The sequence below is a fragment of the Lipophrys pholis genome (assembly GCF_963383615.2).
Source record: "Lipophrys pholis genome assembly, chromosome: 13".
Classification (NCBI taxonomy): Eukaryota; Metazoa; Chordata; class Actinopteri; order Blenniiformes; family Blenniidae; genus Lipophrys; species Lipophrys pholis.
The window spans coordinates 28,383,187-28,410,093 of record NC_137632.1 but is presented as its reverse complement, the minus strand read 5'-3'; the positions used below and the strand labels follow the sequence as shown (position 1 = coordinate 28,410,093).

Below are 26,907 nucleotides of genomic sequence, written 5' to 3'. Positions count from 1 at the left end.
TTCTCCTCCTCCTGTTCACCTCCTCCTGTTCTCCTCCTCCTGTTCTCCTCCAGCGTTTCTCCTCCTCCTCCTGTATTCCTGTTCTCCTCCTCCTCCTGTTCACCTCCTCCTCCTGTTCACCTCCTCCTCCTGTTCTCCTCCTGTTCACCTCCTCCTCCTGTTCTCCTCCTCCTGTTCTCCTCCAGCGTTTCTCCTCCTCCTCCTCCTGTTCTCCTCCTGTTCACCTCCTCCTCCTGTTCTCCTCCTCCTCCTGTTCACCTCCTCCTCCTGTTCTCCTCCTCCTCCTGTTCTCCTTCCTCCTCCTTTCCTACTCTCTTTTACTGCCCATTCTTCTGCTTACCTTCCTCCTACTTTCCTCTTCCTCTGCCAGACGTCTCACCCTCTCATTCCTCTTCAACCTTATCCTTCCAGTAATACTTCACCTCCTCTGCTTTCTCTGTCCTCTCCTGTCCTCTCCTGCACTCTCCTGTCCTGTCCTGTCCTCTCCTCTCCTGTCCTCTCCTGTCCTCTCCTGCACTCTCCTGTCCTGTCCTCTCCTGTCCTGCACTCTCCTGCACTCTCCTGCACTCTCCTGTCCTCTCCTGTCCTCTCCTGCACTCTCCTGTCCTCTCCTGTCCTCTCCTGTCCTCTCCTGCACTCTCCTGTCCTCTGAAATGTCTTTTCTTACTATTTCTACCTTCGTTCTCATTAATAACGTCGTTTCCGTCCACATATCCTCACCTTCCTCTTTCTCCTTCTGTTCCCTTTCTTCTTGAAGGACTACTTTCCTTCTTTTTTTATTCTGTAGCTTGTTTTTTTTATTTCATTTAGTCCCCCAGCGTCTTTTCACATCTTCCCCTGTTCCCCCCGTCCTCAAGCAATTTCTTTTATTTCTATGTTTTCTTGTCTTTCTCATCCCTCCCCACTTTCTTATTGCAACTATCCTCCTATTTCTCTGTCTGCTTCGGCTCAGAAACAAAACTGAACGCTTGAATTGATTTGTTTAAAATGACAACATGTCCCACTCTGGAGACGGAATGTCTGCAGTGAGTGAGGAGACGTCCACCTTAACTCTCCATCTTCCAGCTTTCTTTTCTCATCCTCCTTTTCCTCTTCATTCTCTTTGATTTTAACTTTTTGTCTTTCTCGTTCTTTTCCTGCCGCTATCAGCAGTTCTATCACTCTATTACTGTTCATGTCCTCCGTCTCTTTCTTCACGTCTTCAATCCTTTCTTAACTTTCACAGTTTCATTTCTTCCTTTTCCCTTTGAGCTCCAATCCAAAAAATTTACTTTCATTTGTTTCTTCCAACTTCCAATGAATTGTGATGAAATGTCACTTTGTCTGAAGGAAACTGCGGCAGTTTTTTTTTTTTCTATAAAACCTTAAAAACAAATATGATAATTAGATTTTTCACATAAAATGCTAAATATCTGTAAAACTGTAAATATTTAGAAAGTTGGACATTAACAAAATAAGAGACTGATTGTAACAAAGGGGCAGATTTCATAAGACTCTGCTGCTCCTTTTCATTCAGACTGTCGCACTGGAAGTTTTGTTGTGGGGAGTTTTTTTGTTTTTTTTAATTATTACTGTTAAATGAAATTTTTTTTATATATATATATATATTATTTTTTTTATATATTATATATATATATATATATATAATTATTATTATTATTTTTTTACCTTGAGCGCCGTCAGAGCTGTGGGTGGGTAGGTCAGACCGGCCATGTTGGACGTCCGTCGGTACATCCTGTTGTCACACACACACACACACACACACACACACACACACACACACACACACACACAGGTAAAAATATAAGACCTCACATGTAGATACAGACAGTGGCGAGCGTATAACCCCCCCCCACACACACACACACACACACACACACCTCTACAGTTTGTGACCGGGATGGATTGTTTGTTGCCATGGTAACCATGATCCAAACACACACACACAGGAAGAAGGAGCGCTGTCTGGGCGCAGCAGATATTTTTTTTTTTTTTATTATTTCATGCGTCATTAAGCCGCCGCAGATAAAGCGATACCCTTCTATCACCGCGGCTCATTTACACTCTAATGATGTCGGACACGGCGGTTTCTCCATACGATCTCCATCTCCAGCTCGCCGGCGCGCTAACGTCATTTCGCTTCATGTTCGACCCCCTAATCACATCTGCGGCGAAGGTGGCCGGATGTTTTCTCGCTGTTTATTTTTGCAGAAGAAGAAGAAGAAAAAAAGACGGGAGTGTCTTCCTGTGCAGGTGCTCCAGATTCCTGCCGAAGATAAAAATAACTGAAGCTTTCAAAGTAACTCCAGCGTCGAGCCGCCATCTGTCAGGACTTTGAGGCGAAGCTGTTAGTTCGTGGAGCGTCTTCACGTCGCCTCCAGCTCTTTAAATCTAAACAAATTGCCCATCGTCGTTGATCAGCGCCACATGATCCCGTGTTTAAACGTCCTCTCGGAGCTTCTGCGGGTCAATGACTCTAAAAAAAAATGTTTTTAAAGAGCATTTGGATAAAAGTACTACTTGTTTTATCCAAATCCATTTTTAGAATTTAATTTATTTTGAGTATGACAGAAAGAAATCAGTGTCTGTTCTGCTCTTAAGTCTTTTATTTTGGTGAAGAGATTCCCTTCCTGTCATAACCAGGTTCTGAACTGTGGCCCACATCGACATCCAGGGTCGGGACTGGACCTGATTTCCCACCAGAGGCTCATAACAGAGACAGATTAAAGATACGAAATGACCTCTGGTGTGAAACCAGAACCAAAACGAGGAATAAATAATAAGTAGACGTTTCAAATCTCCTCTTACTTCAAATACACTCACCAGAATAATTGAAAATCGACGTTCAGTATCTCCCAGTGTGACTAAATGATATTTCAAGACTTTAAAGTCAGTGTGAATCAGAACCTTTATTTCTATGTGATATAAGTTATGTTGGAGTCGATCCATTTCCCTTAAAAGTCAGAAACACAAATTTCCTACGATATTTATTGATTACAAAGAAATACCACGAATTTCACATTAAATTAATCATATGAAAATAAAATAATCAAAGAGGCACAACACAAGAGTGACCTTATATCTTATGGCTATAAAAAATATAATGGTGGCAAATATAAAGTAGAAGTTTTTTGGTAAATGAAGTGTTAATAAAGGAGGTTTTCTATTGAGTTGGTGAAGTTACTAAAAAACGATAAATCTGGTCTACGAAGGGTTAAATGATCAGCGTGAGCCTCACCTCTCTACGAATATCCCGGCCTGCACTGCGTGGACGATGCTCCTGAATCTCGGCTTCTCCTCGGGACGCCGCTTGGCCACGCCCATCTTACTGCTGAAGGTGCACGCCAGCCAATCACGGACCTCGCTGGGCACCGACTCCGCCTGCAGGTCGCTGAGCTCGTCCTCCGTGTCCAACAGACGCCTGGGAAGTTTCAGAAAGACAAACAGACATGAGAGACGAGTTCAAGGCTCAGGAGGTCCGGCTCTTGAACCAGCCGATCCGGGCGGTTCCGGCTCACCGGGTCTCGTCTGTGTAAACCGAGTCCAACATGGCCGCCGCCAGCTCCAGGTTCCTGCGGAGCTCCTGCAGGTCCACCACACCCCGGTCCATCTGCTCCAGGACGGCCTTCAGCCTGAAGACACAATCAGGACAGGCTGGTATTGTCCACATGTAATCCTGTAATCTGACAGACTGCGTGGAGAAGTACAAGTTCAGTGAGTACTTTCTGACTCCAAGCTGTGTACTGGATTTGAGCACATCGGGGGGGATTCCAGAGAGGAGGGTCAACAATCGGACCGGGAGAAAGTAGATTCACAGTCTTTACACATTTTGATTAGAGTGTGCATCTCAACACTCGATAAGATAATACAATTTATTTATTTATACCCCCCCCCCAACCCTTAAAACAAACAAACTGGAAAATATGTTTATTTCTATGCCTGCATCACACTTGGATTTGCAAAGTTATGGCGTCGCGACGACAGAATGATCAAACATTTTGTCATAAAAACTCAAACTTTAAAACTTTAAATATCGTCGCAGGTTTAATGAATTACAGAGTCGATCCTGCGAAGAATCTTCCCAAACAGCATGTTTCACCGGTATTATTTTCTCTCCTGTTGGTCTCCCTACACACACACACACACACACACACACACACACACACACACACACACACACACACACACACACACACACACACACACACACACACACACACTCACAAGCCTAATCCCTATCAGCAATCCAATCAGTAAATAGTGTTTTTCCATCATCCACAGTGAAATGTGTGTGTGTGTGTGTGTGTGTGTGTGTGTGTGTGTGTGTGTGTGTGTGTGTGTGTGTGTGTGTGTGTGTGTCCTTGTTTCCCCCCGGTGCAGTGGTTTGAAGGCTCCCCCTGACGTCTCTGTTCTTTATTTAGAGAAGTTGGACCGTGTGATGAAGCTGCTTCTCTTTCACGGTACCAGAGAAGAACGTGACGGCGGCGCGGTGACGTATTGATCTCCCGCTGCTGTTTTCACTTTGGGATCTGATCGTGCCTCGGATGCAAGTGGCTCAGTTACCTTAGAAACCTTCGCCGGCGCCATCAGTCGATGCGGAGAAAGAGCCTGTTTGCTCAGAATAACAATTTGACTTCTGACACTTTCACTTATCCTGATGGCGGCGGGGGGAAACGCGAGGGACGGCCATGTTGGTGAGAGGGGATTTCTGCCCAAAGGAACAACGAGCCTGTGTGGAGAAGATCAAACCTTCCTCGCCGTCGCCTGAACGCTGCTGCACCGTGACGCTGCGAGAGGCGGAGCTTCCACCGCTTGAAGGAACCATCAACGCCTCAATGTCTCCTTCTGTGTGACGACGCTGGGAAACTTAACGGATGAAACAGATCCTGCTTCTTTTCCACTTCCTATCAACTGAAGCAACGTTTCAGATGAAAACGTAGTTTTCACATTTTTTTGTTTGGGGAACGTTTTGTGTTTACAAAGTAAAGTTCTGACTGAGACGTCCGTTTATAGAGAAACAGCAGAAACACTGAACCTGATGTAGTTTTCATGTTGGTCCACTAGTGGGTGCTATTGTTAGTTATAGTACTGAAACTATGCACACACACACACACACACACACACACACACACACACACACACACACACACACACACACACACACACACACACACACACACACACACACACATACACAAACGCGCGGCAGAGAACAATGGGAGAACATTCTAGTGGACAGACCACCAAGTTGGATTGTTATTACGGTGACTGTCAAAATAAAACTTCCAAGTTGGATTGTTATTACGGTGACTGTAAAAATAAAACTACCAAGTTGGATTGTTATTACGGTGACTGTCAAAATATAACTTCCAAGTCGGATTGTTATTACAGTGACTTTCAAAATAAAAGTCCCAGGAGAATATGGGCTGAGAGTCATGACGCCACGGAGGAAACTTTGTTCTGATTGGCTCTACTGAGCATGTGCAGAACTGTTTACCACGGCTCCTGTAGTTTAAACTCTCTCACCGGTCTATATACTGTAGTCTATACTCTCTCTTGTAGTCTGTCCTGTCTATATACTGTAGTGTATACTCTCTCTTGTAGTCTTTCCTGTCTATATACTGTAGTCTATACTCTCTCTTGTAGTCTGTCCTGTCTATATACTGTAATCTTGACTCTGTCTTCACCAGTTGGAGGTCTGTTCCTGTCGTCTTTGCCCTCTAGTCTGTCCTCTTTCTCTGTCCTTTCCTGCAGGACTGTGAAGCTCAAAGTTCATGATCTTTGCCTCCGGCCTCCATCAAGTCAGTAGATTTGTTTGTTGATTGATGTCAAAGTGTTTATCCCCGTCCTTTTCTGTCTCACTGTCCTCTGGCACCAACCAGAGCAGCAGCCGACTGTGAGACTCCACCCGTTGGAGACGCTTGTGTTTGTCTTTTATGTCTCTTTCATCTTGTTCTGTCACCAAATTGTAATTCGGTGAATAAAAGTGATCAGAGCTGAATCGTGTCACAGTCCTGCACTTGTGTAGTTTTCTGTGCATCACTACGTGCTCGACTGCAATAATCCTCACATGCATAATGTGAAGCCTTGTGATCCGTGGCGTTCTCCACCTCTAGGAGCGGCGGCGCTCAGAAATCCTCTCGGCAGACTTCACACACCTGCCGACTGAGTGATCTGGGAGCTCTGCACCCACACAGCTGCTGTCCTGTTCACACCACACAACCAGAACATGAGAATCTGTTTCCTCCAGATGGACCCGCGACACTCCGCCTGCTGTCAATCAACCCACTCCCACTGTGAAGCCACCAGAGTCTCCTCCGGCACAAAATAAACATGTTGCGTCGCCGAGTCCTCGGCGTCCACGGCGGCCAAGTACAGCCTTGTTTGGAAAGTCGTAGAGAAAAAACAGGGACCTATTTTTAGCGTCTGTCAAGTTTACTTTGAACGACGGCTTCCAACTTCCAGCAAAAACAAGTTTACGTGATGTTTTACAGTCGGTCCAGTAGAAAGAGGTCCGATTTTCAAACCGACAGAATTCAAGTGAATACAGGCCCGCCACGGCTGTAAGAGCTGGTTCTTCTGCACATGCTCAGTAGAGCCAATCAGAACAAAGTTTCCTGAGGGGTCATGACTCCCAGTCCATATTCTCCTGGACTTGGTGCTTTTATTTTGACAGTCCCAGTCTCCACCACTAACCACTACGATTTACAGCATAAACTGCTTTTCAACATTGAACACATAAATAACACCCAAATAACCGACTCTGTAAACAATCATTTTCTTTTAGTGGAAACATGATCTGATTATTGGTTCTAACTACTGTTCCTGTCATGTTGTTGTGATAATTCTGTCCAGAAAATGTCAGGGACAAAGTGATTCTGTAGTTTTGATCATGATTTTCCATTTGCCTCAGAAGGACAGAAAATTGATGGATGGATGGATGGATGGATGGATGGATGGATGGATGGATGGATGGATGACAAACTGAAAAAAGAGTGTAGATGTTTCCAGTTTTGAAGAGAGATTATTTTCAGTCTAATGTGTCAGATGATCAGTAACCAAACGAGCCACATAACGACAGAAGAGTAAAAGAGCAGCGGAGGAGAAAGAGGATTAGAAAATAAAAGAACTGAAGCTCATATTTGTCCCAAAGGAAATGTTGTGGTGTTTGAGCACGACAGTGTTATTTGAAGATTGTTGATGAAGTGATGGAGCCTGTCAGGCCTGCAGTGTTTGAATGTGGGCGACTGGGAGGTTCCACTTCTCTTTTGTTGACGACACCTACTCAACTCTCACCAGCATTTCTCATGAGGAAACACAAAGTCCTGCAAACGCAAGGAACAATTAACATTAACAGTGCTGCTGCTCTGAGTTCTGGATTAATGCTGAGGTCTGGACGGGGGTCTGGATGGAGGACTGGATGGAGGGCTGGAGGTCTGGATGGAGGTCTGGATGGAGGACTGGATGGAGGACTGGATGGAGGTCTGGATGGAGGACTGGATGGAGGTCTGGATGGAGGTCTGGATAGAGGACTGGATGGAGGTCTGGATGGAGGTCTGGATGGAGGTCTGGATGGAGGACTGGATGGAGGTCTGGATGGAGGACTGGATGGAGGACTGGATGGAGGTCTGGATGGAGGTCTGGATGGAGGACTGGATGGAGGTCTGGATGGAGGGCTGGAGGTCTGGATGGAGGTCTGGATGGAGGACTGGATGGAGGACTGGATGGAGGTCTGGATGGAGGTCTGGATAGAGGACTGGATGGAGGTCTGGATGGAGGTCTGGATGGAGGTCTGGATAGAGGACTAGAGGTCTGGATGGAGGTCTGGATGGAGGTCTGGATGGAGGTCTGGATGGAGGTCTGGATAGAGGACTAGAGGTCTGGATGGAGGTCTGGATGGAGGACTGGATAGAGGACTGGATGGAGGTCTTGGTGGAGGTCTGGAGGTCTGGAAGGAGGTCTGGATGCAGGTCTGGATGGAGGACTGGAAGTCTGGATGCAGGTCTGGATAGAGGACTGGATAGAGGACTGGATGGAGGTCTGGGTGGAGGTCTGGAGGTCTGGAAGGAGGTCTCGATGCAGGTCTGGATAGAGGACTGGATAGAGGACTGGATGGAGGTCTGGAGGTTTGGAGGTCTGGATGGAGGTCTGGATGGAGGTCTGGATGGAGGACTGGATAGAGGACTGGATGGAGGTCTGGATGGAGGACTGGATAGAGGACTGGATGGAGGTCTGGAGGTCTAGGTGGAGGTCTGGATGGAGGTCTGGATGGAGGTCTGGGTGGAGGTCTGGGTGGAGGCCGTCTTTGATAAAGTTTTTTCAGATAATCAATAAAAGAAAAACCAGCTCAGCTCACGACTTCCTGTTCAGAACTCGAGAGCAGCAGGTGAAGAGACTCAGGAGTGTAGGTGGTGAGAGAGCCTCTGGGCTGCTCTGCAGTCTGAGGGCTTCCTCTGTGTGTGTGTGTGTGTGTGTGTGTGTGTGTGTGTGTGTGTGTGTGTGTGTGTGTGTGTGTGTGTGTGTGTGTGTGTGTGTGTGTGTGTGTGTGTGTGTGTGTGTGTGTGTGTGTGTGTGTGTGTGTGTGTGTGTGAGTATGAATTACTCACTGTGGAGACCTGGGTGTGTTTACAGTGTTTCTGTACTTCAGTTCAGACACAGGAAGGTTTTCAGAATGTGTCATCATGTTATGTGTCTGAGTTCCACACTCATTTTTAAAAATGGCTGCAAACAGCCAAATAACGTAAAACAGTGAAAACCGAGGAAAAGAATGGGAAGATAAAAATACAGAATAATAAAGATAAAAGGGCAAAAGAAGAAAAACCAAAAAATAGAAAAATGGGGATGGTGTGTGTGTGTGTGTGTGTGTGTGTGTGTGTGTGTGTGTGTGTGTGTGTGTGTGTGTGTGTGTGTGTGTGTGTGTGTGTCTTACCTCTGCGATGTACTTTTGTATTTCTGCCTGTAAACAAACAAACAAACAGAAAAACAGGAATTAATTCAGAAGAACTGATCGTTATTCAAACCTGGTGGCGACATGAGGTAACAAGATGGATAGTTCACCTCCATCCATCCCTCCATCCATCCATCCATCCATCCATCCCTCCATCCATCCATCCATCCATCCCTCCATCCCTCCATCCCTCCATCCATCCATCCCTCCATCCATCCATCCCTCCATCCCTCCATCCCTCCATCCCTCCATCCATCCATCCCTCCATCCATCCATCCATCCATCCATCCATCCATCCATCCATCCATCCATCCAGCCCTCCATCCATCCCTCCATCCATCCATCCCTCCATCCCTCCATCCCTCCATCCATCCATCCATCCATCCATCCATCCCTCCATCCCTCCATCCCTCCATCCATCCATCCATCCATCCATCCTTCCATCCATCCATCCATCCATTCATCCATCCCTCCATCCATCCATCCATCCATCCTTCCATCCATCCATCCATTCATCCATTCAAACTGTATTCATTGCTAGTTTTTATTTTGGCTTCAGACACGATGAGTTTGGCGCCAAAACAAAAACAAAACAAAAACAAAACAAAAACAAAACACCCCGAAACACTTTTCTGCAGTTTACCTGAACTGATATGAAGAAAAAGGACTGATTCATATTTATATTTACCAAACGTCAGAATTACAGACAAGAAACCCTAAAATGTTGCCGTGACTGTGACTCATCTTGTGTTTCAGGTTCTCTAATATCATCAAGTAACCAGGCGGATCTCTCCAGCCGAGACGGAGGTGGAAGTGGAGGTGAAACAGACAGGTGGTGGAGAAGCTCCGGGAAGTCGCTGCTGGTTGGCGTGTTGGTTGGCGGCGGCGGTGGCGGCGGCGGCGGCGGCGGCGGCGGCTCATGAAGACCCTCTGGATCATTTAAACCCTTCACCGCCTGATTTGCATGAAAATTCCTGTTTCCTGTCTGAGTCACAACTCGGCTCGACATAAACACACAAAGGCGTCAGACACCTACTTTAACATTCAGTGAGATTATCACCAGGACGGCGTTATCGCTGATATCAATCATACCAAAACACCGAGAGCCATCGGCCATAACATTATGACCAGTGTGGGCAAAGTATGTTCTATGTGTCAAAGTAACGTCCACATGGACGGAGGACCCCAGGAGGACCATCAATCTACTCCACCACTTCACTTCCTCAGGTGAGACACGTGAATGTCCACGTCCTCGAGGGTGGTGCCATGAAAACCCACGAATTACAGGAAGATAACAGAAGGTAGTCGGGGAGCTACATCACTGAGTGGAACACTGAGCGGGGAGCGTCTCCATGACAACAGACGCTGATCTCCTCCGTGAGGTGCCTCCTTCATCCGCTTTGTTTGGGACATGTTTTCAGTTTTTTGGGGGGATTTATTCTGAAACGGTTCGCCGCTAACGTCCCTAAATCGAATGGATTGGTGCTTGGATGATGACAAATCATCCCTGAAGATATGCAATTTGAGCGAGTAGTTTTTGTGAAAAGTTGTTAAAATACATACATAAATACATACATACATACAAACCAATAAATAAACACACGCCGACGAAAACATAACCTTCTCGGCCAACTTCGTTGGCGAAGGAAATAACTGTGAACAGATGGCAGTTCTTTGGTGCGCAAGTTAGGAGAAATTAGCTCAGGACAAAGTGTGACAGATTCTATTAACACACGAGGTAATAAGGAACAGGTGGAGACAATCAGGGGGAAACACCAGGGAAAGAGAGAGTTCTCTGAACGAGAGGAGGGTCAGGCCTGATATACACCACAACGCTGTTTAGAGCCGCTGAAAAGACAACTTTTTTTTTTTTAATGGATCCCATGGTGGAACTTTTTGCAAACACTCTGCTGCGACTTTGCATGTTGGCACCACAGCCGTAGGAACTAGATCTTCTGCACATGCTCAGTAGAGTCCATTAGAACAAAGGTTCCTCCGTGGTGTCATGACTCAGTTTATATTCTCCTGGACTTGGTAGTTTTATTTTGACAGTCCAACTTGGGAGTTTTATTTTTTATTTTGTCCACTCGAATGTCCGTGTTGTCGCAGTGTTGATGTTTAGCGCTCATTGTTCTCTGCTTCATGTGTTTTTGTTTCTGCCTGTGTGTATTTATTTATTGATTTGTACGGATGTATTTTACCAACTTTTCGCAAAAACTCCAAAGACGAATTGGACGAAATCTTTACAGATGATTTATCATCATATGAGGACAGACCAGTTAGATGTTGAGACGTTAGTGGCTGTTTCCGAATAAATACTGGACGAGATCCGCAGGTTCGGAGACGCAGTCGATGTCAAAGACGCTCAGATCGTTACGCTCGTCCGTTTCACTGCTCCTCACTCAACTTTAATTTCCTGCCTGATACGTCCGGCCGCCTCGTCACTCCCTCCACCTGTCAGTGGTCGTACTGTTCTGGACGACGGCGTCTGAAGTCTTAATAACTGAGTTTCCACAGTATTCCAGCAGTAGAGCGGTAGAATCAGGGGTGCGTTACAGTGAGGAAGTGCTAATAGCCAATTCAGCATACTTTTAATTTGCCACAGTGGAAGGAAACAGAGGAGCTCAAGTTAATTAAGCGACTCCACAGAGATGTTATAATTCCTGTTTATATCCCTCAAAGCCTCCGAATAATGGGAGCTGTGGCTCCGAATCTTATTATCCCCCGAACAGTGGTAAAACAAGAAATAACTGACATGTGAAGTAATGGGAGGCTGGATAAGCTCTTCGAGTAAACAGGCGGAGTTTAGGAAGAAGAAAGAAAGAAATCCTGTTTCAAAGACCTGAAGAAGGGATGAGACCTCCTGCTCACCTTCTCTTTGACTGTATTCACTGCATGTCTGCCTCCTCGGGGCACGACGCCTGACACTGGACTCACCGCCTCCAGCTCACCGCTTCGGCTCAAAGTTACTCCAAAAAGAATGTTTGCAGCAGAGATGCACCCACTGCACTTTCTTAAATAACGAGTACAAGTATGAGGAATAACCTTTTGCTACTTGCTGATTCCGATTCACTAACTGATCGTAGTTTTTTAACCGCCTTAGGGTGAAATTCCATTTCCTGTAGTGACCAAACCTATTTCTACCGACGGGGGTCGAGGGTCATACTCAGGGAGCCGCAGTGGGGATCTTTCTGCAGTGGGAATCAAACCTGCAACCTTCCAATCCCTTTAACCTGTCGGTCACCGATGTCCTCAAAATGTTGTGCCTAGTTTCTACGCCACACACAAACGAAGGATACGCGTTGCCAGGAACCGCCTCCGCACAGCCGCTGGCGTGTGAGCCCCAAAACTCTGTAGCATTTAGCATGTAGCATTTAGCATGTAGCATTTAGCATGTAGCATTTAGCATGTAGCACGGCTCGGAGCTGCGTGCTGAGCAGTTTAACTAATGATTGACATCGGGCTAACTCTGCTGGTCCAAATGTCTCTGGTAATGAAGTTGCTGGTAATGAAGTTGCTGGTGATGAAGTTGCTGGTGATGAAGTTGCTTGTGTTGTACGATCTTTTTCCTCCCATTGAGATTTAGGGTCAGAACATAATTACCTTCGCCAACGAAAGATGGTGGAGAAGGTAATGTTTTCATGTATTTGTGGTCATGTTTTTATTTATTCATTCATTTATTGCTATACATATATGTATTTTGACAAAGTTTTAAAAACTATTAACCTGAATTACATCAAATCTTCAGGGATGATTTGTCATCATCTGAGGACCAACTGATTAGATTTGGGGATGTTAACGGGGAACAGGTTCGGAATAATTCCCAAAAAACTGCAAAACAAAAATTTCCATACGAAGCAGATGAGAGGCGCCTCATGGAGGAGATCAAAGGAGATCAGTGCCTGTTGCCATGGAGACGCTCCCTGCGCAGTGTTTCACACTGACAGGCTCGTTAGCATCGATATGCGCTAACAGCTATCATGCTAGAGATGCTAACTCGGTCCCGCAAACCAATGAGGCGTTGGCGAAGTCATGCGCTCTACCGAGTGTAGCTCTAGTTTACACTCTGTTTTATTCTTGTCGTCATCAATTTTGAAGAATCTCCAAACCGCAGACGTCGCTCGTCCTCTCCCGCGTACCTTCGTACTTCATGCAGTATCGGACCCGATGCCTGAGACTGGTATCGGTATCGGTATCGGTATCGGTATCGGTATCGGTATAAGAGCGCGTCTTTCTATCAGACTTGTCAAAAGCTCTGAATCCAGAGGGGACACAGAGTTTATTTGTTGTATCTTTGCCGTCTGCAGCAGAAGAATGCGCCTGTCGGTGTTTGTTCATTCCGTGGCGGTGTGAAGCCGGAGCCACAGTGGGTTGATTTCTCCTCCCGCAGTGGGAGTGAAGCCGAGCGGAGACAGATCGTCCAGAGAGACTCTGCCAGCGGCTGCAAACATCTGCACCACGGCGGAGGACAAATTAATGAGGAGAGGCTCTAAATAGGACTGCGTGGTGACAAATGTCTTTCTGGGGGAAAGGATTGGACTTGAGGGTGACGCAGAGTCGACGTCTGCTCGGTGGAGATTTTCTCTCATGGCGAGTCGATGAGGCAACGTTTCCAGTGAAAACGCCTCGTTTTGTGTTTTTGTCTCATTCCGAGACGCTGCGTCCCTCAGGAGACAGAGTTTTGCGTTACTTTCTACTCATTTCGTGTCCTTTTGGTGTGTTTGTATTGCAATGAGAAAAATAAACCAGAAGAGAAGTACATTTTACTTTATTGAATCTGTGAAATCAACAATAAAAACGACATGAATACATTTAGTTTTGAAGTCAAACGTATTTGTTGAAAAATACAAGACACTGTCATTTGTTTTTAACATCTTCGAAACGTGAATCATGTCAATAATATGAGCGAATACTTTCAAATACACACAACAAAGAAACTATCTTGATATCTTTTCATTCAGTATTTCAAAACAACTACAATATCCATGAGCCCCTGGTGCTCCCAGGCTCCAGAGTGAAGATACACAATATTACTGTAATACTCTTTACACGATATACACTCCAGTTTATACAGATGATCTAAAGTAAAACAAGTAAGTAGTTTAAACTAAGAACAATCTGGCTCGATCAAAGATAAAGTATGTGAAATATTTCTCAAGTACATCAACAAGAATATTTTTATCTGTCGCTTTGTGTCTTTTTACAGTAATTTTATGACAGTTTGGTCAACGTGACTCATGTCCATTTCCTACATTGTGGCTTGTGTTCTTTAATTCTCCTTATTATTAACATTACTAGATTTTTATTGTTCTATTGTTGAGTACTAAAAACATTTCACAGCACATTATACTATGTATAATTGCTTGTGTAATTTCTTCTCACTGATGTTTTGCATGTGTTTTTTGTCCTTTAAAGTTTAATATTTCACTGATTTGGTATCTTTTTAAAGTGAATCAAAAGCATTTTGAATTTGTTTTGTGTCATTAAATTTGCTCTTTTATGACTCATTTGTGGTGATTTTGTTGTTTCTTATAGTCATTTGTAGTTATTAGGAAAGGAAGTACATGTTTGGTGTCGTCAGCCTTCCCAGTCCGAGGAGCTAGAGGATTTACTGTATTTAAGAAGGAAATTGTGGTACATTTGTGGTGCTAACGAGTCTTAATGGTAATTTCCATATTTTTCTCCTTCATTAAACGTGCTAATCCAATTTGTGGCGAAGTGAAGGGTCGCGGCTTCATTACTCCTCCTTCATCAGGTTGAAATAAGGTCGAGACCAGAGGGAATCATTCATTCCATTTGCCGTTATTCCTCTGATAACAAAGGAAAGGCGGTGACACGATGCGCGGCTGTTAGTGGAGGACGGGGGGGGGGCAAAGAGAAGCTAAAAGCCCCCCGCGGAGCCGGTCTTTACCGCAGATAGAAACCCCACAAGTAAACGACGGTTATCTGAACGCCTCATTTAGTCCTAAATTAGCCGGCGGCAGCTGTCGAACGGAAGCCCGACAGCGAACCGCGGCTCTGACACGTCTCGGCTCTGGAACGTGACTGCAGGAACCTGTTATTTCGTGGAGGGATGGTAATTGCACGCCGGCCTGCGTAGAGGCTGAATTACCACCGCTTCCTGTTCCTGCATTGTGTTGCATGCGGCAGCGGCGGCGGTGGCGGCGGCGGCGGCGGCAGGTGAGGACGGACAGTTTGTGCAGAATGAGTCACCGCTCGGTCACCTGCATGTTTCCTGGTGAACTTCCCTTCTGCTTCTCCTCCTCGTCTTGTTTTATTCTGACCTTCTCGTTCCTGCTGAGTTTGTGAAATGAGCCTTTATCCGGCTCTGTTTGTGACGCGCCACCGCGGGGAGCGTTTAGTGTGGTCGGTTTTTTTGTTGTTGTTGTTGTTGTTTTCTTTTTTTTTAATGGTTAACTCCATCTGAACCGCCCACGTGGCGGCCCGGCGTCCTGACCTGAAGAAACAGCTGAACCGCCATTAAAGACGGTTTGATAATAAAGCAAACCCCTGCGGTGTGCACGCCGGCCTCTCAGAGACTCCACCATCACGCCGTTTGATGGCTCCCGGTTCGATTCTGCTGCAAAACAACGAGCGCAGACATGAAACCTCACTCTTTAATAAACCGTCTTCACTCGCCGGCTTCGCTCTCAAGCTCCTGTTTTGCTCATTTCGGCACATTTTCATGCGGCAGGACACAAAAAACGCTGCATAAAAACCCAGTGGAGTGATATCTGGACGACATATATCTATTGAGTTCTACTAAACAATTCTTCACTTTCATTGGCTCGTATGTCTCAGGTAGAAATATTCCCCTTTTTGAGGGAAGAAAGAAAGAAATAACACCAGAAGCTAAATGTATGATATGTAGTGAAAGAGAACAAATTACAATGAAAATAATCACAATATAATGATTTATTTATTTATTTAAGTTTCTTTGTTTGTTTCTTTGTTTGTTTATGTGCAAAAACCAAACAACACACTCCCCAGTTTGACAATAGGTGTGTTACATGTAGGATATATGAAAGTTATTGATGTATACTCTGTCAGTATTTCAATGTTTTTGTTTAAACCATTCCTAATTAACGCCATAATGCTAATCAAAAGCTAACGCTACAACATGGAAATTGTCTGGCAGCTTCAGCATTGTTTCTAACAATAATCTAGTTGTTGGAAATGTGTTGGGAAAACCTATTTTGAAACGTCTGTAGGAATTTATCGCACATTACTCCAGTATTCTTGCCCCGTTTTACAATTCCACCATTACCTTCCACTTAGCCTCGAGCTAAGGCTCCGTGAAAACGGAAAACTTTTTATTTTGCGTGTCCATTTACACGACAATGTTGCTCGGAAACCTCTAAAGACGCAACTTTTCAAAAACTGCGCCCAAGGTGAAACTTTTTGAAAATGCTCCGTCTCCGTGGAAACGAGGAAAACGCAACTCCTCTCCAGCGCTGCTACTGCGCATGAACACCACGGCCGCAGTAAAAAGTCCTGCACATTTCAGTACAAAAAACAAGCGACGGCACCCTGGAGTGGCGCCGCGCGCTGAATCCAGGGTTGGTTTTTGCAAAAGCGCTGCGTCTTCAGTTGAAATGTTTTGGAAACGAGCCTCGGTGAGTATTGTTTATCATTAGCTGCTACTTAGCCTTGAGCTAACGGTTCACCTGTAGCAGCAGCGGCGACATCTGGACGCCACGACGGGCGGATTTTCAGTATAAATTCTATATCCACTTAAAAGAAATACTGAAATGAGAGCAGACTTGTTCCCAACTTAAATTTGATTTCTATTAGTTTTGAGGAAAAACATTCAAAAGAGTGATTGTCTTAAAACATGTTAATAAATTTAGTTTGACATTTCAAATAGACAATCTATTTTAAGTAATAATCAAAGAAATTATTTGAAGTACAATCACCATTGGGGGCGGGGCTTACAATTCAAACGAGTGATTTTTATTGGCTGAAGGACGAGGACACGTCCAGGAAGACTCATCAGACTCTCACATGTTGGACAGGAAAAACAAGGATATTTAATGTAGAAAACACTGAATTACTGACAATAATCTGACTATTTCTTAAGAGATAAATGAAGGATTATCCTTCAGACACTAGATAAAAACTGTGGAGGTGTTTTTTTTTTTTTTATTTCGAGGCGTCTTAAACTTTCATTTCAGTGGAGTACCTCAACCTCTGCTGCTGATTTCTGCTCAATTTTACGCTTCAAGAAGCCGTTTGATTACCTCTCCGGAGCCTATTTTCCATCTTTCTGCTCCACTTTGGATGGGATTCCTATCAAAATCTGGCATCTTACCAAAATCTTACCAATGAAAATATTAAATCTAACCAAAAAAAAACAAAAAAACAATGTGATCACTGAAATTTTCTGCGCGGTATGTAAAAATGAAGAAACAAACAAAAAAAACAAGCTATTCTGTGTGTGCGTCGCTCCTCGGAGGAGAGTCTGCGGCATCAAAATGCTCTGCTGTTACCACGGGAACAAGGGAGGACGACAAAAGAAGAAGAAGAAGAAGAAGAAGAAGAAGAAAAAAAACCCTCTACATTTATTTGTTTTCCCTCCGAACACACAGACCTTCGCCGTGTGTTGATCCCTGGTTCATCAGAGGTTTACATCTGTCAGGGAGAATTAATTCGGCCAATCCAGATAAAAATAAAGCCACAAGAAGGCACTTAGTGGCTCCAGCCACAATCACCAGACACACACACACACACACACACACACACACACACACACACACACACACACACGAGGAGATGGGGGAGTCGAGCGGATCATGTGATTTACTTGTCGGTGAACGCGTGTGGACGCCGCTCCTCCATTAATTGGAGTGATACTTGGCGGGTTAACGCTCAAATCACCAATTAACATTCAGGAAAAGTTGTAATTGCAGCCGCCGGCGCCGCCGGCGCCGCTCGCCCGCAGGTGGAGTGAATGTCAACACGGGAGGCTCCGTCACCAAGCTCGTCTCATTAAAGAACCGGCCCGGCTCCCGTAACTCAGCGGGGGCGGGACTCGGCAAGGTCGCGGCTGACAGGGGGAATATCAGACAAATAAAGCTGCTGCGGCGCGGAGCGGCCGACAGAGTGCTGATCGGTCAAACAGCAAGACGACCATTGATCCCACCACAGAAAACACAGACCGACAGGTTTATGTGTAGAACTCTAGTTAAAGTCCAGACCAGAGGAACCCAGGAACCAGGCGAGACGGTGAACGGGTGTTACCATATGTTCTCTGTGTTTCAGCATCAAAGTTCCACTTCAGCAGATCAAACCACAAACGACGACACAACAAACCACCGTTCACCAAACTAATATTACTGCAGAGTGACACGGCTGCTATTTAGCAGTAAAGTAACTTCATCTTAAGGTAACTAACGGGACACAGAATTAGAGTGACGATTAAAAAGTCGATCAAGTCTTGAACGAGTTTCAACCCGAAGTGTTTTAACGGGACTGGCTGCCGATCAAATCTGGGAGACGTTGATTCTATCGAGGTCGAGGTGAATTCCTTGTTTCCACGACGACAAGTTCAAGTGAACACGGAAAACTTTAGTTGTATTTCCGGTTTCAGTCCAGGCGATTTTAGAGTTGGGTTTTAATTTGTACATTACTACGCTGTGTCTATCAAAAGATAATAGATAAAGACAGACTTTAAATGGTGCATTCTGGAATACTAAAAACTACCTGGACTTTGCTTCTTAACAATAATATAGTTCCTTTTCTCATTGACATTTTTTCTGAGGAATTCTATATCTTATCTTGATTTGATAAAAAGTTTTCTTTTTTTCTTTTAAGGTAACGGCTTCTTTTCATTGGTGATGGTTTCCACCTGTCCCTGTCCCTGTCCCTGTCCCTTTACCTGTCCCTTTACCTGTCCCTGTCCCTGTCCATGTCCCTTTACCTTTACCTGTCCCTGTCCCTGTCCCTGTCCCTGTCCCTTTACCTGTCCCTGTCCCTGTACCTGTCCCTGTCTCACCTCACTCCAAACTTCACTACATTCCCCCTGTAGTTCCATGTTGCTTCTCTCTGCACCCTAACCTGAGCTGCTGGAGACTCTGAACTGTGAAATAGTTTCTATTCTCCTCTTATTAGTTTTTAATAGAACATTAGATCTTATTTGTTCTCTGCAGGCCTCCTATAGCTCCGTCCAAAGACTTTAGAACGTCACAGTCACACTGAATTAAACTGGAGAGGGAACAAACATGATCGTCAATACTTCGATCAAAATCAACATTTTCAAAGAAAGAATATTTTATTCTTCAATGAAAATCATGAACGATGTTCAGTTATCTAAACGTGTGTCAACATTTTGAAAATGAAAAATTAGATCGATCATAGATCTATAGATATTCTGCAGATAGAATTTCTCAACATTTTGGAAAGAAAATTCTCCTAAATTCCTCCAAATTCCTCCAAATTCCCCCAAATTCCCCCAAATTCCTCCAAATTCCTCCAAATTCCTCCACATTCCTGCTCTCTGCTTCAGCATTAGAACGCATCAGGATGAGTCAGAGAATCACGAACCAATCATAGGCCGCCTTTCAAAACGTATGGACCACATGGTATCAACTGACCAATCACGTTGCTCCTTACTGGACGTAATACAAACAGGAAGTCTTGATATTTTCGCTATATTTTGGTGAAAAAAGATGAATTCAGGCAAAATTAGACAAATAGTGACGGCCCTAATAAACATATCTTAGAGACTTTCAGCAACACGTCTGGTATTTTTTCGTCCGTCTTTTCCTAAAGTTGACCGTCCAAATGGCGTCTGGACGGCTGGCTGCCGAACACCACGGTCCGGAGTCTAGACAGACTATTTGCAGAAGTCAATGGACTCCTGGCTCGTTGTTTACTCCTGCAGCACCGACGTCTCTTTCTGTTTGGAGATTCTCTTCTTGGCTTGGCCTCGCAGGTTTGCAGGTCAGAGGCTGCCGCCAGCGCCGGAGCTCAGAGGCACGCGGCCATTATCCCTGGTCTTTTCTTTTTGTTTGTTTTTTACACAGGAGTGGCCTCGGGCGCTCGCAGCTCCTGCACACACAAGCACCAAGTGTTTGCATGCCTCAACAGTTGATTTACTCACCAATCAGACGGTAATAAAGAGCTCAGCCGGGATACTCTAACACTTTCTTTCCCCGGCGAGCAGACGGAGGCTCTAATAAAATACCTAACAAACCTTGCACTGTGTTCGCTCCCGATAACAGAGTTGCTCTGAAGCCTCCTGCGTCGGTCTCTTCAGGTTAGTCGCCGGCCACCAGTGTGTCCAAGCTTTATTTTTCTTGACACCTCCAGCGTTTCTCTCTCTCATTGAATCACTGCTGACAGGGAACACGCTCACTTGCCAATGTTTATTACAGGATCTGGCAAAAAGTGAACACTTGTCTTGGCGTCAGCCTTTTTCAACCAACACACCAACTTCTGCTGGGACATTTTTTTTCTCCGTCATTGTTTTGCTCTGCTGCCAGTTCCTGACTGATACAAGATGCTGGAGCAATCGGAGCCGGTTAAGAAGAACCAGAGGAGCTGCCAAGACGTATCGACCGCTGCGCGTGACTCTAATGGGAATAATCCCACGTGTGCAGCTTTTCATTCTTCTTTTGTCTTTTTGCTGATGTTCTCCACGGTCTGCTGCTGCTGCCGGAGGTTCCTGCCGGTTAGAAGATTAGTTCTGGTTTCTCCACTCTCACCTACGCTTGTTCTTGTAGGATTCTCTCTTGTTGTTTCCAACGATCGTGAGGCAACTTGAAACGATTGGAGTGTGAGCTGTGCCACATAAAACTGAATCAAATGTCCTGCCACAAATTTTTAACTCAAAGGGCCCGATTTCATTTTTGGCAAATAAAAAATTACGTAATCTTGCATTGACAGACTTTTTGAAGCTGATCGAGACACATAGATGACAGCGTTTTAACGTCTTCTTTCAGGAATATGAAATATCGGGAGGAGTTTATGCAAATGTAGAAACATGCAACGTGATTCAGAAGCTCTGACCTTGTTCACGTGGTTTAATACGTCCGAGGACAAAACAAACGACAGCAGCAGCAGCTGTTTAACTGCTCGTTGAAGATTCTGTCACTGTAACTTAGTTACTCGTTAGAATCAGTTACAACCACAGCACTGTGAAAAGTTGTGTTGCTATAGCAACAAATTACCTGAAAGTGCTTTATTAATGGGCAAGAAAACATAAACATCCCCATGGACTGTCAGTGTGTTAAAACTGATAAAGTAAATAATTCAGTTTTAATCCCCTAAAAATACTTTATTCACGATAAAGAAATATTTTTATTGTTCTTTATAGTTGAACGTTTTCCATTCCCGATATCGCTTATTAGCCAGGTGTGCTAATATTAGCTTCGATGATATCTTCTCTGGGAGAAATGAGTGTGGATCGATTGAAACACTGCCCCCTAGTGTCCGAGTGAGGCAATAACTAGACTTTCAGTCTTTTTGTTTTGAGTTTCTGTAGCTTGAGTTTCTCAAAATGTGGAGCTGTTGAAGATTTCTTGTACTTCTAAACATGTTTACTTTATCTATTACTATTTACTTTACTTTTTTACAGTACTTCTATTTTTACGATTGCAGATACTTTACTACAACCAAAACGGATCAAAGTTACTAATACAAAATTAGATATTTCCACCATTGATTTTTTAGCACGTCAGACACAGAAGACACCAGTTGGCCGCCCAGCAGTCCGGCCATGTGTGTTTGTACGACATCTCCTTCCACAACAACTGTTTTTCTGTTTTGTTTTGTTTTACAGTTGGAAAACAACAGAAGTGCTTTAAAGAAATAAAAAAATAAAAAAAAGGCATTTCAAACGTCCACCATCGGGCTTTGTCATCGTCTTAATCAACATTTCAAATTTAACTAATGAGCCGGTCAATCTGCAGCGTCGCCACCTGTTCATGGTCACGCTGATTCAATGCAGCCAAATACAGCAGACATGGACTGACACGTTTCTGGGTTTCTCTGCTGGTACAGTTGATCTGCTGGTTTAGTGGCTGGAATTCTCATCACTCAGCAAAAGTACTAAATTGAGTTTTCATGTTCAATCCATGGATGTTTGGGTTTTCTTTGGGGACTAAGGTTTTCTCCCATAATTTAAAAACATGCTCATAAGGCCAATCGGTGACTTTGTGTCTCTGTGTTTGAATGGTAATGGGCTGACGACCAGTCCAGGATGTAGCCAGCCTTTTACCCAAAGTCAGGTGGGACTGACGCCATCAGCCCGATACTTTAAGAAGGACTGAAGCGAGATACCAGCTGAACCGATTCCAAACACGTCTACCTGGTCAGATCCAAGCTAACCCATTGAAAAGATGATTGATCGGATCAGGTGGTGCAAGACTGTTTATGATTAGTGTTGTAGTCAAGATCTTGTCAAGACCAAGACTTTAAGGTGCCAAGACCAAGAAAAGACCAAGACAAGACCGAGACAAGACCGAGACAAGGCCAAGAAAAGACCAAGACAAGACCGAGACAAGACCGAGACAAGGCCAAGAAAAGACCAAGACAAGACCGAGACAAGACCAAGAAAAGACCAAGACAAGACCGAGACAAGACCAAGACCAAGACTTTAAGGTGCCAAGACCAAGAAAAGACCAAGACTTTAAGGTGCCGAGACAGAGTCAAGACCAAGACCTTGAAAATGTGATCTCACGATCGTCTTGATAACAGTACTGCTCATGAATACCACAACAATATTTTTGATCCGATCAGAATTCACATAAATGGCACATCGGATTAGTACTTTTGCGTACACGGCTGTTACTGTCTGTGTTCTCAAACATATAAAGGAACAGTTCAAACTTTCAACAGTGGTGAGGTTCACAATAAGTACTGATTTAATCAAGATCATAAGAAGCTAAGAGAGTCTGGAGTGAACAAATCCACTTTTAATCCTGACGGGTTTCCGGGAAAAGCCCCAAACACCACAACGCAGAGCATTATGGGATAGATCCACTGATGGAATGGGATGATTTTGTTCAAGCAACAATCTGATTACTTTGCTCAGCGTTCATGTAAATGGAACAATCTGATCCCTGGAACAGAAAGAATCCGTCCAGATCGACAGTAAAGTGACCGTGAACACGCCGATATTGATCATAATTGATGAGACCTGCGACCGGGAGGGAAATGAAGGCAGCTCGTGGAGGACGTGTTTACCCCAGGAGGTGAGGGAAGAGTCGGTGAGGTCTGACAGCGAGAGGATGCCTGGCTCGTTTTTCATTTGGGGGGGGGGGGGGGGGGATTGGGGATGGGGGGGGGGTGTTGAAACAGGGAAGGAACAAACACAAACTGCTGCCAAAAGGCTGGAAGCTCAGGATCGTCACCGGGGACAGGTCGAAAATGTGTAGCAGAAATCGATGCAGCACAACCAGAGGTCTGTTTTCCTCTATTTATTCCTCCTCCTGTGAGGACGGAGTTACCCATGATGCAACACACACGCACACCAGTCACAGACATGTAGGGTTCCACGTGATCCTGTAAAGCATCTTATGGTTTCAGTCAGACCCCCTACAGACCCCCTACAGACCCCCTACAGACCCCCTACAAACCCCCTACAGACCCCCTGTTCCTACACTTATGGGCCAGTTTCCCCCAAATCTCCAAACGTTAATCAACTATTGGTTCCCCAGGTGATGTTGAGATGAAGGCAGTGCCGACCGTCCGGGCCGAAGCTCCGGGCCGAAGCTCCGGCGCTGCTGCACACACATGATCCGGCTCACTAATGACTATCTGTCATCTTTTAATCATGTTTGGGATGTAACATCGTTACTGTGTGAGCAGCTCCTTAACATGTCAGAGGGCGGAGTTACGTGATGCACCTGTGATAAGCTGTGCAGTTAGATAGTTCCCCCTCTGCTCCGAGGGGCGTGGCCTGTGAGTAACACATGCTTCTTCTCGGAGTAGGAACCCTCCTGCCGAGCAAGGATTTGTTTTCGTCAGTTGACTGGAGTCACAGTCGAACTTCTCTTGTTCTTCTGGTTTCTTACCGGAACCTTCAGATTGTGTCGTTACGTCACGTCGGCCAGGTTTCTGGATTTTGTCAAATCAAAGTTTTTTACGACGACTACTTCGTCGTGCATTTGAGTCCTCCGGTTCTGTCTGGAGTCGTTGAGACGCTCTCAAAGTGACTCCAGTTGCATGTTCTCCATGAGCATGAATGAGATTCCTCCCCCCGGTACAAAGAGGATCCTAAGGGATCCAAAGATCCCGTTCCTGTCCTGGTGCACCTGTCTGAAGCGCTAAGCTGCTGGTTTCACCTGGTATAAAACAGTTCTTCAGCCCTGCTGTGGTTGAGCTGTTCTCCGGCTTGTTTCCTGCCGCTTCCTGCTCCAACACACACAAATCTAATGAAGGAGTCGTCATAAAGCTCTGCAGGGACCTAATGGGAAAGAAAAACCTCATTTGAGACTCATTATAGCAAAAAGTCATAGAACTAGAACACAGCAAGCCTCCAGTTCTTCTTTATTTTTCTTCTGTTTTTTTTTTTATGTGCTGTATAATTCATAACTAGGGGTCAAAATTATGAGATCCAACAAGAAAGAATTATTTATAAGAACAAAAACAGGAACAATCCTCAGGAGAAAACACAGAGGACATTTAAATCCAAATGTTTGCATGCTTGATTCATAATTTCCAAGTTTTCTCAGAATTGTGTGAATAAAAATGATGTTTTAGTTCAATTTAGCTCCAAATCTTCAGACGATCTGAGTGATAAACACACACAATCAGCCAGAACATTAAGACCAGCTGCCTAATATTACCAAGTACCAAGACGTTTGATCCTCTACCTGGTAACTCCCAGGACCTAAAGGCTCCACTACACACTGAACTGTCCTGCACATCCCACAGATGCTCAGGTGGCTTTAGATCTGAGGTCTGACGCTGAAGGTCAATGAAACACCTGCTGCCAGTCCTGGAAGCTGCTCCAGGCCGACGGTGAATCCTGCTCCCCTGAAGCTGTGGACCTGGTCTGAAGCAGCGTGGAGGAGCCGCATGACACAGGAACACGTTAGCAACGATTCCCAAGGCCTCACACTGCCACACCCCCTCACCCTCGTCCCAGAATGCATCTTGGTGCCGTGTTTTCAAAACAAGACCAAGACAAGACCAGGACCCGAGCGGCCCAAGTCCCAGACAAGATCAAGACTTTATGGGGCCAAAACCAAGATGTTGGTGGGGTCTTGGTGGAAACCTACAAACCCCTGAGGTCCAGTTCAGACCAGTTGTTGTGCCCCCTGGTGGTCAACCAGCTGCAGCTGCTCACTGAGTTTCAGTCTTTCCTGACCGTTTTCTATCACAACCAGCAGCTTGAGCTCCAGGAGCTCGTCTGGTGGATCAGACTTCACTCTAAACCTGCATCCATGACGGCGTCCATCACCGCCTCTCTTCCCTTCGAGCCTTTCTGACACGTCCTCACCGTTTCCTCACCAGAGCTCGTCCATTTTTCTGCTTCGAGCGTCAACTTTGAGGAGAAACTCTTGACTTCCCGCCCAACAGGAGCCGTGATGTCATCAGTCTCTGACCTGCCAGTGGCCATAATGATATGGCTGATTACTGCACATTGTCAGAGGAGGAATTAATGGAGTGAGAAACATTGTGATGGAGCGGCGACGGTTCCAATCGAAGAGCTTTCAGGCTGCAGACGATAAACTGAAGAGACGACGGGACGTTAAATCAGACGCGATGTGTTTTTCTCTCTCGTTCCCTCCGTCTCGCTGCCGAGCCGCTCGGCCGTCTCTGAAGAGAGTTTTGCTGCATCGCAACGCTCCAGCCGTAACCATGGCAACAATGAAGAACAAAAAAAGCACGCTTGATTTCTCTCTCTCTCTCTCTCTCTCTCTCTCTCTCTCTCTCTCTCTCTCTCTCTCTCTCTCTCTCTCTCTCTCTCTTTTCTTTTTTTTCCATTAAATCTGCTGCCGTAGCATCAAATTCACACAGATGTGGCGATGCAGCGAGAAAACATCTGATGGCACACACACACACACACACACACACACACACTCGTTTTCTGTCCATCACACGACATGATCACCTCTCATCATCAGAACTATTACATCATCGCGTGAAACATCACATCAGTGTGTGTGTGTGTGTGTGTGTGTGTGTGTGTGTGTGTGTGTGTGTGTGTGTGTGTGTGTACTCACATCTCTCTCAGTCGGATCAGGACCTGGTTGTTTTGGTTCTGCTCCAGAGCGTCCTCAAAGTCCTGCGTCTCCTCAGTCTGTTGCGCCTCCTCCTGTTCCTCCTTCTGTTTGTGCTGCTGCTCAGTCTGCTGCTGCTCCTCCGTCTGCTCGTCCTCAGCCCGTGACATCTCCTCCTCCTCCTCGTTCTGCTGCTCCTCCTCCTCCTCCTCCACCTCACTTCGCTGCACCTCCTCTTCTGGATACGTCTCCTCGGCTCTCACCCGCTCCTCCTCCTCCTCCTCCTCCTGCACCTCGTCTCCATTCACCTCCTCAAATTGTTGCTGCACCTCCTCCTCCTGGTGCATGCTCTCCTGTTGCTGCGCCTCCTCCTGCTCCTGCGGCTGCAGCAGCTCCTCTCCTTCATGCATCTCCTCTACCTCCTGTTGCATCTCACAGTGCTGCAGAACAAGCTCTTCCTGCAGCCGCACCTTCTCTCCCTCCTGTTGCTGCACCTCCTCCTCCTCCTCCTCCTCCTCCTCCTGCAGCTGTGGCTCCTGCGCCTCCTCGTTCATCTGGACTCGGCCGGCGGTGGAGGTGCTCACAGAGCAGAGTTTGCGCCGTCCGGACGACTCTCGGGACGACTGAGTCGTGAAAACATCAATCGCAGTCCGGCGGCGCTCGAGTTGTTCCACCAAACTTCATCCAACTTCCTGTGATGTCACCTGACGGGCCCGGCCAATCCCGAGCCGCGGCGTCCGACCTGAGCGGCGTGGGGGTTAAAGGTCACGAGAGAGTGTAAACCAAAAA

At 45.6% G+C, this 26,907-nt stretch overlaps 1 protein-coding gene across 1 annotated transcript in view; it reads right to left on the bottom strand.

Moving 5' to 3' along the window:
• Positions 1-26,549, bottom strand: part of pde1a (phosphodiesterase 1A, calmodulin-dependent) — a gene marked incomplete at both ends in the record, with an annotated part of 40,971 nt that extends 14,422 nt beyond the window's left edge. The window contains 5 exons of the mRNA XM_080478236.1: positions 1,669-1,735; positions 3,239-3,421; positions 3,519-3,632; positions 8,930-8,956; positions 26,122-26,549. Coding sequence (XP_080334362.1) covers positions 1,669-1,735; positions 3,239-3,421; positions 3,519-3,632; positions 8,930-8,956; positions 26,122-26,549 — 819 coding nt within the window. The remainder of the gene's footprint in view (positions 1-1,668; positions 1,736-3,238; positions 3,422-3,518; positions 3,633-8,929; positions 8,957-26,121) is intronic.
• Positions 26,550-26,907: the final 358 nt, after the last annotated feature.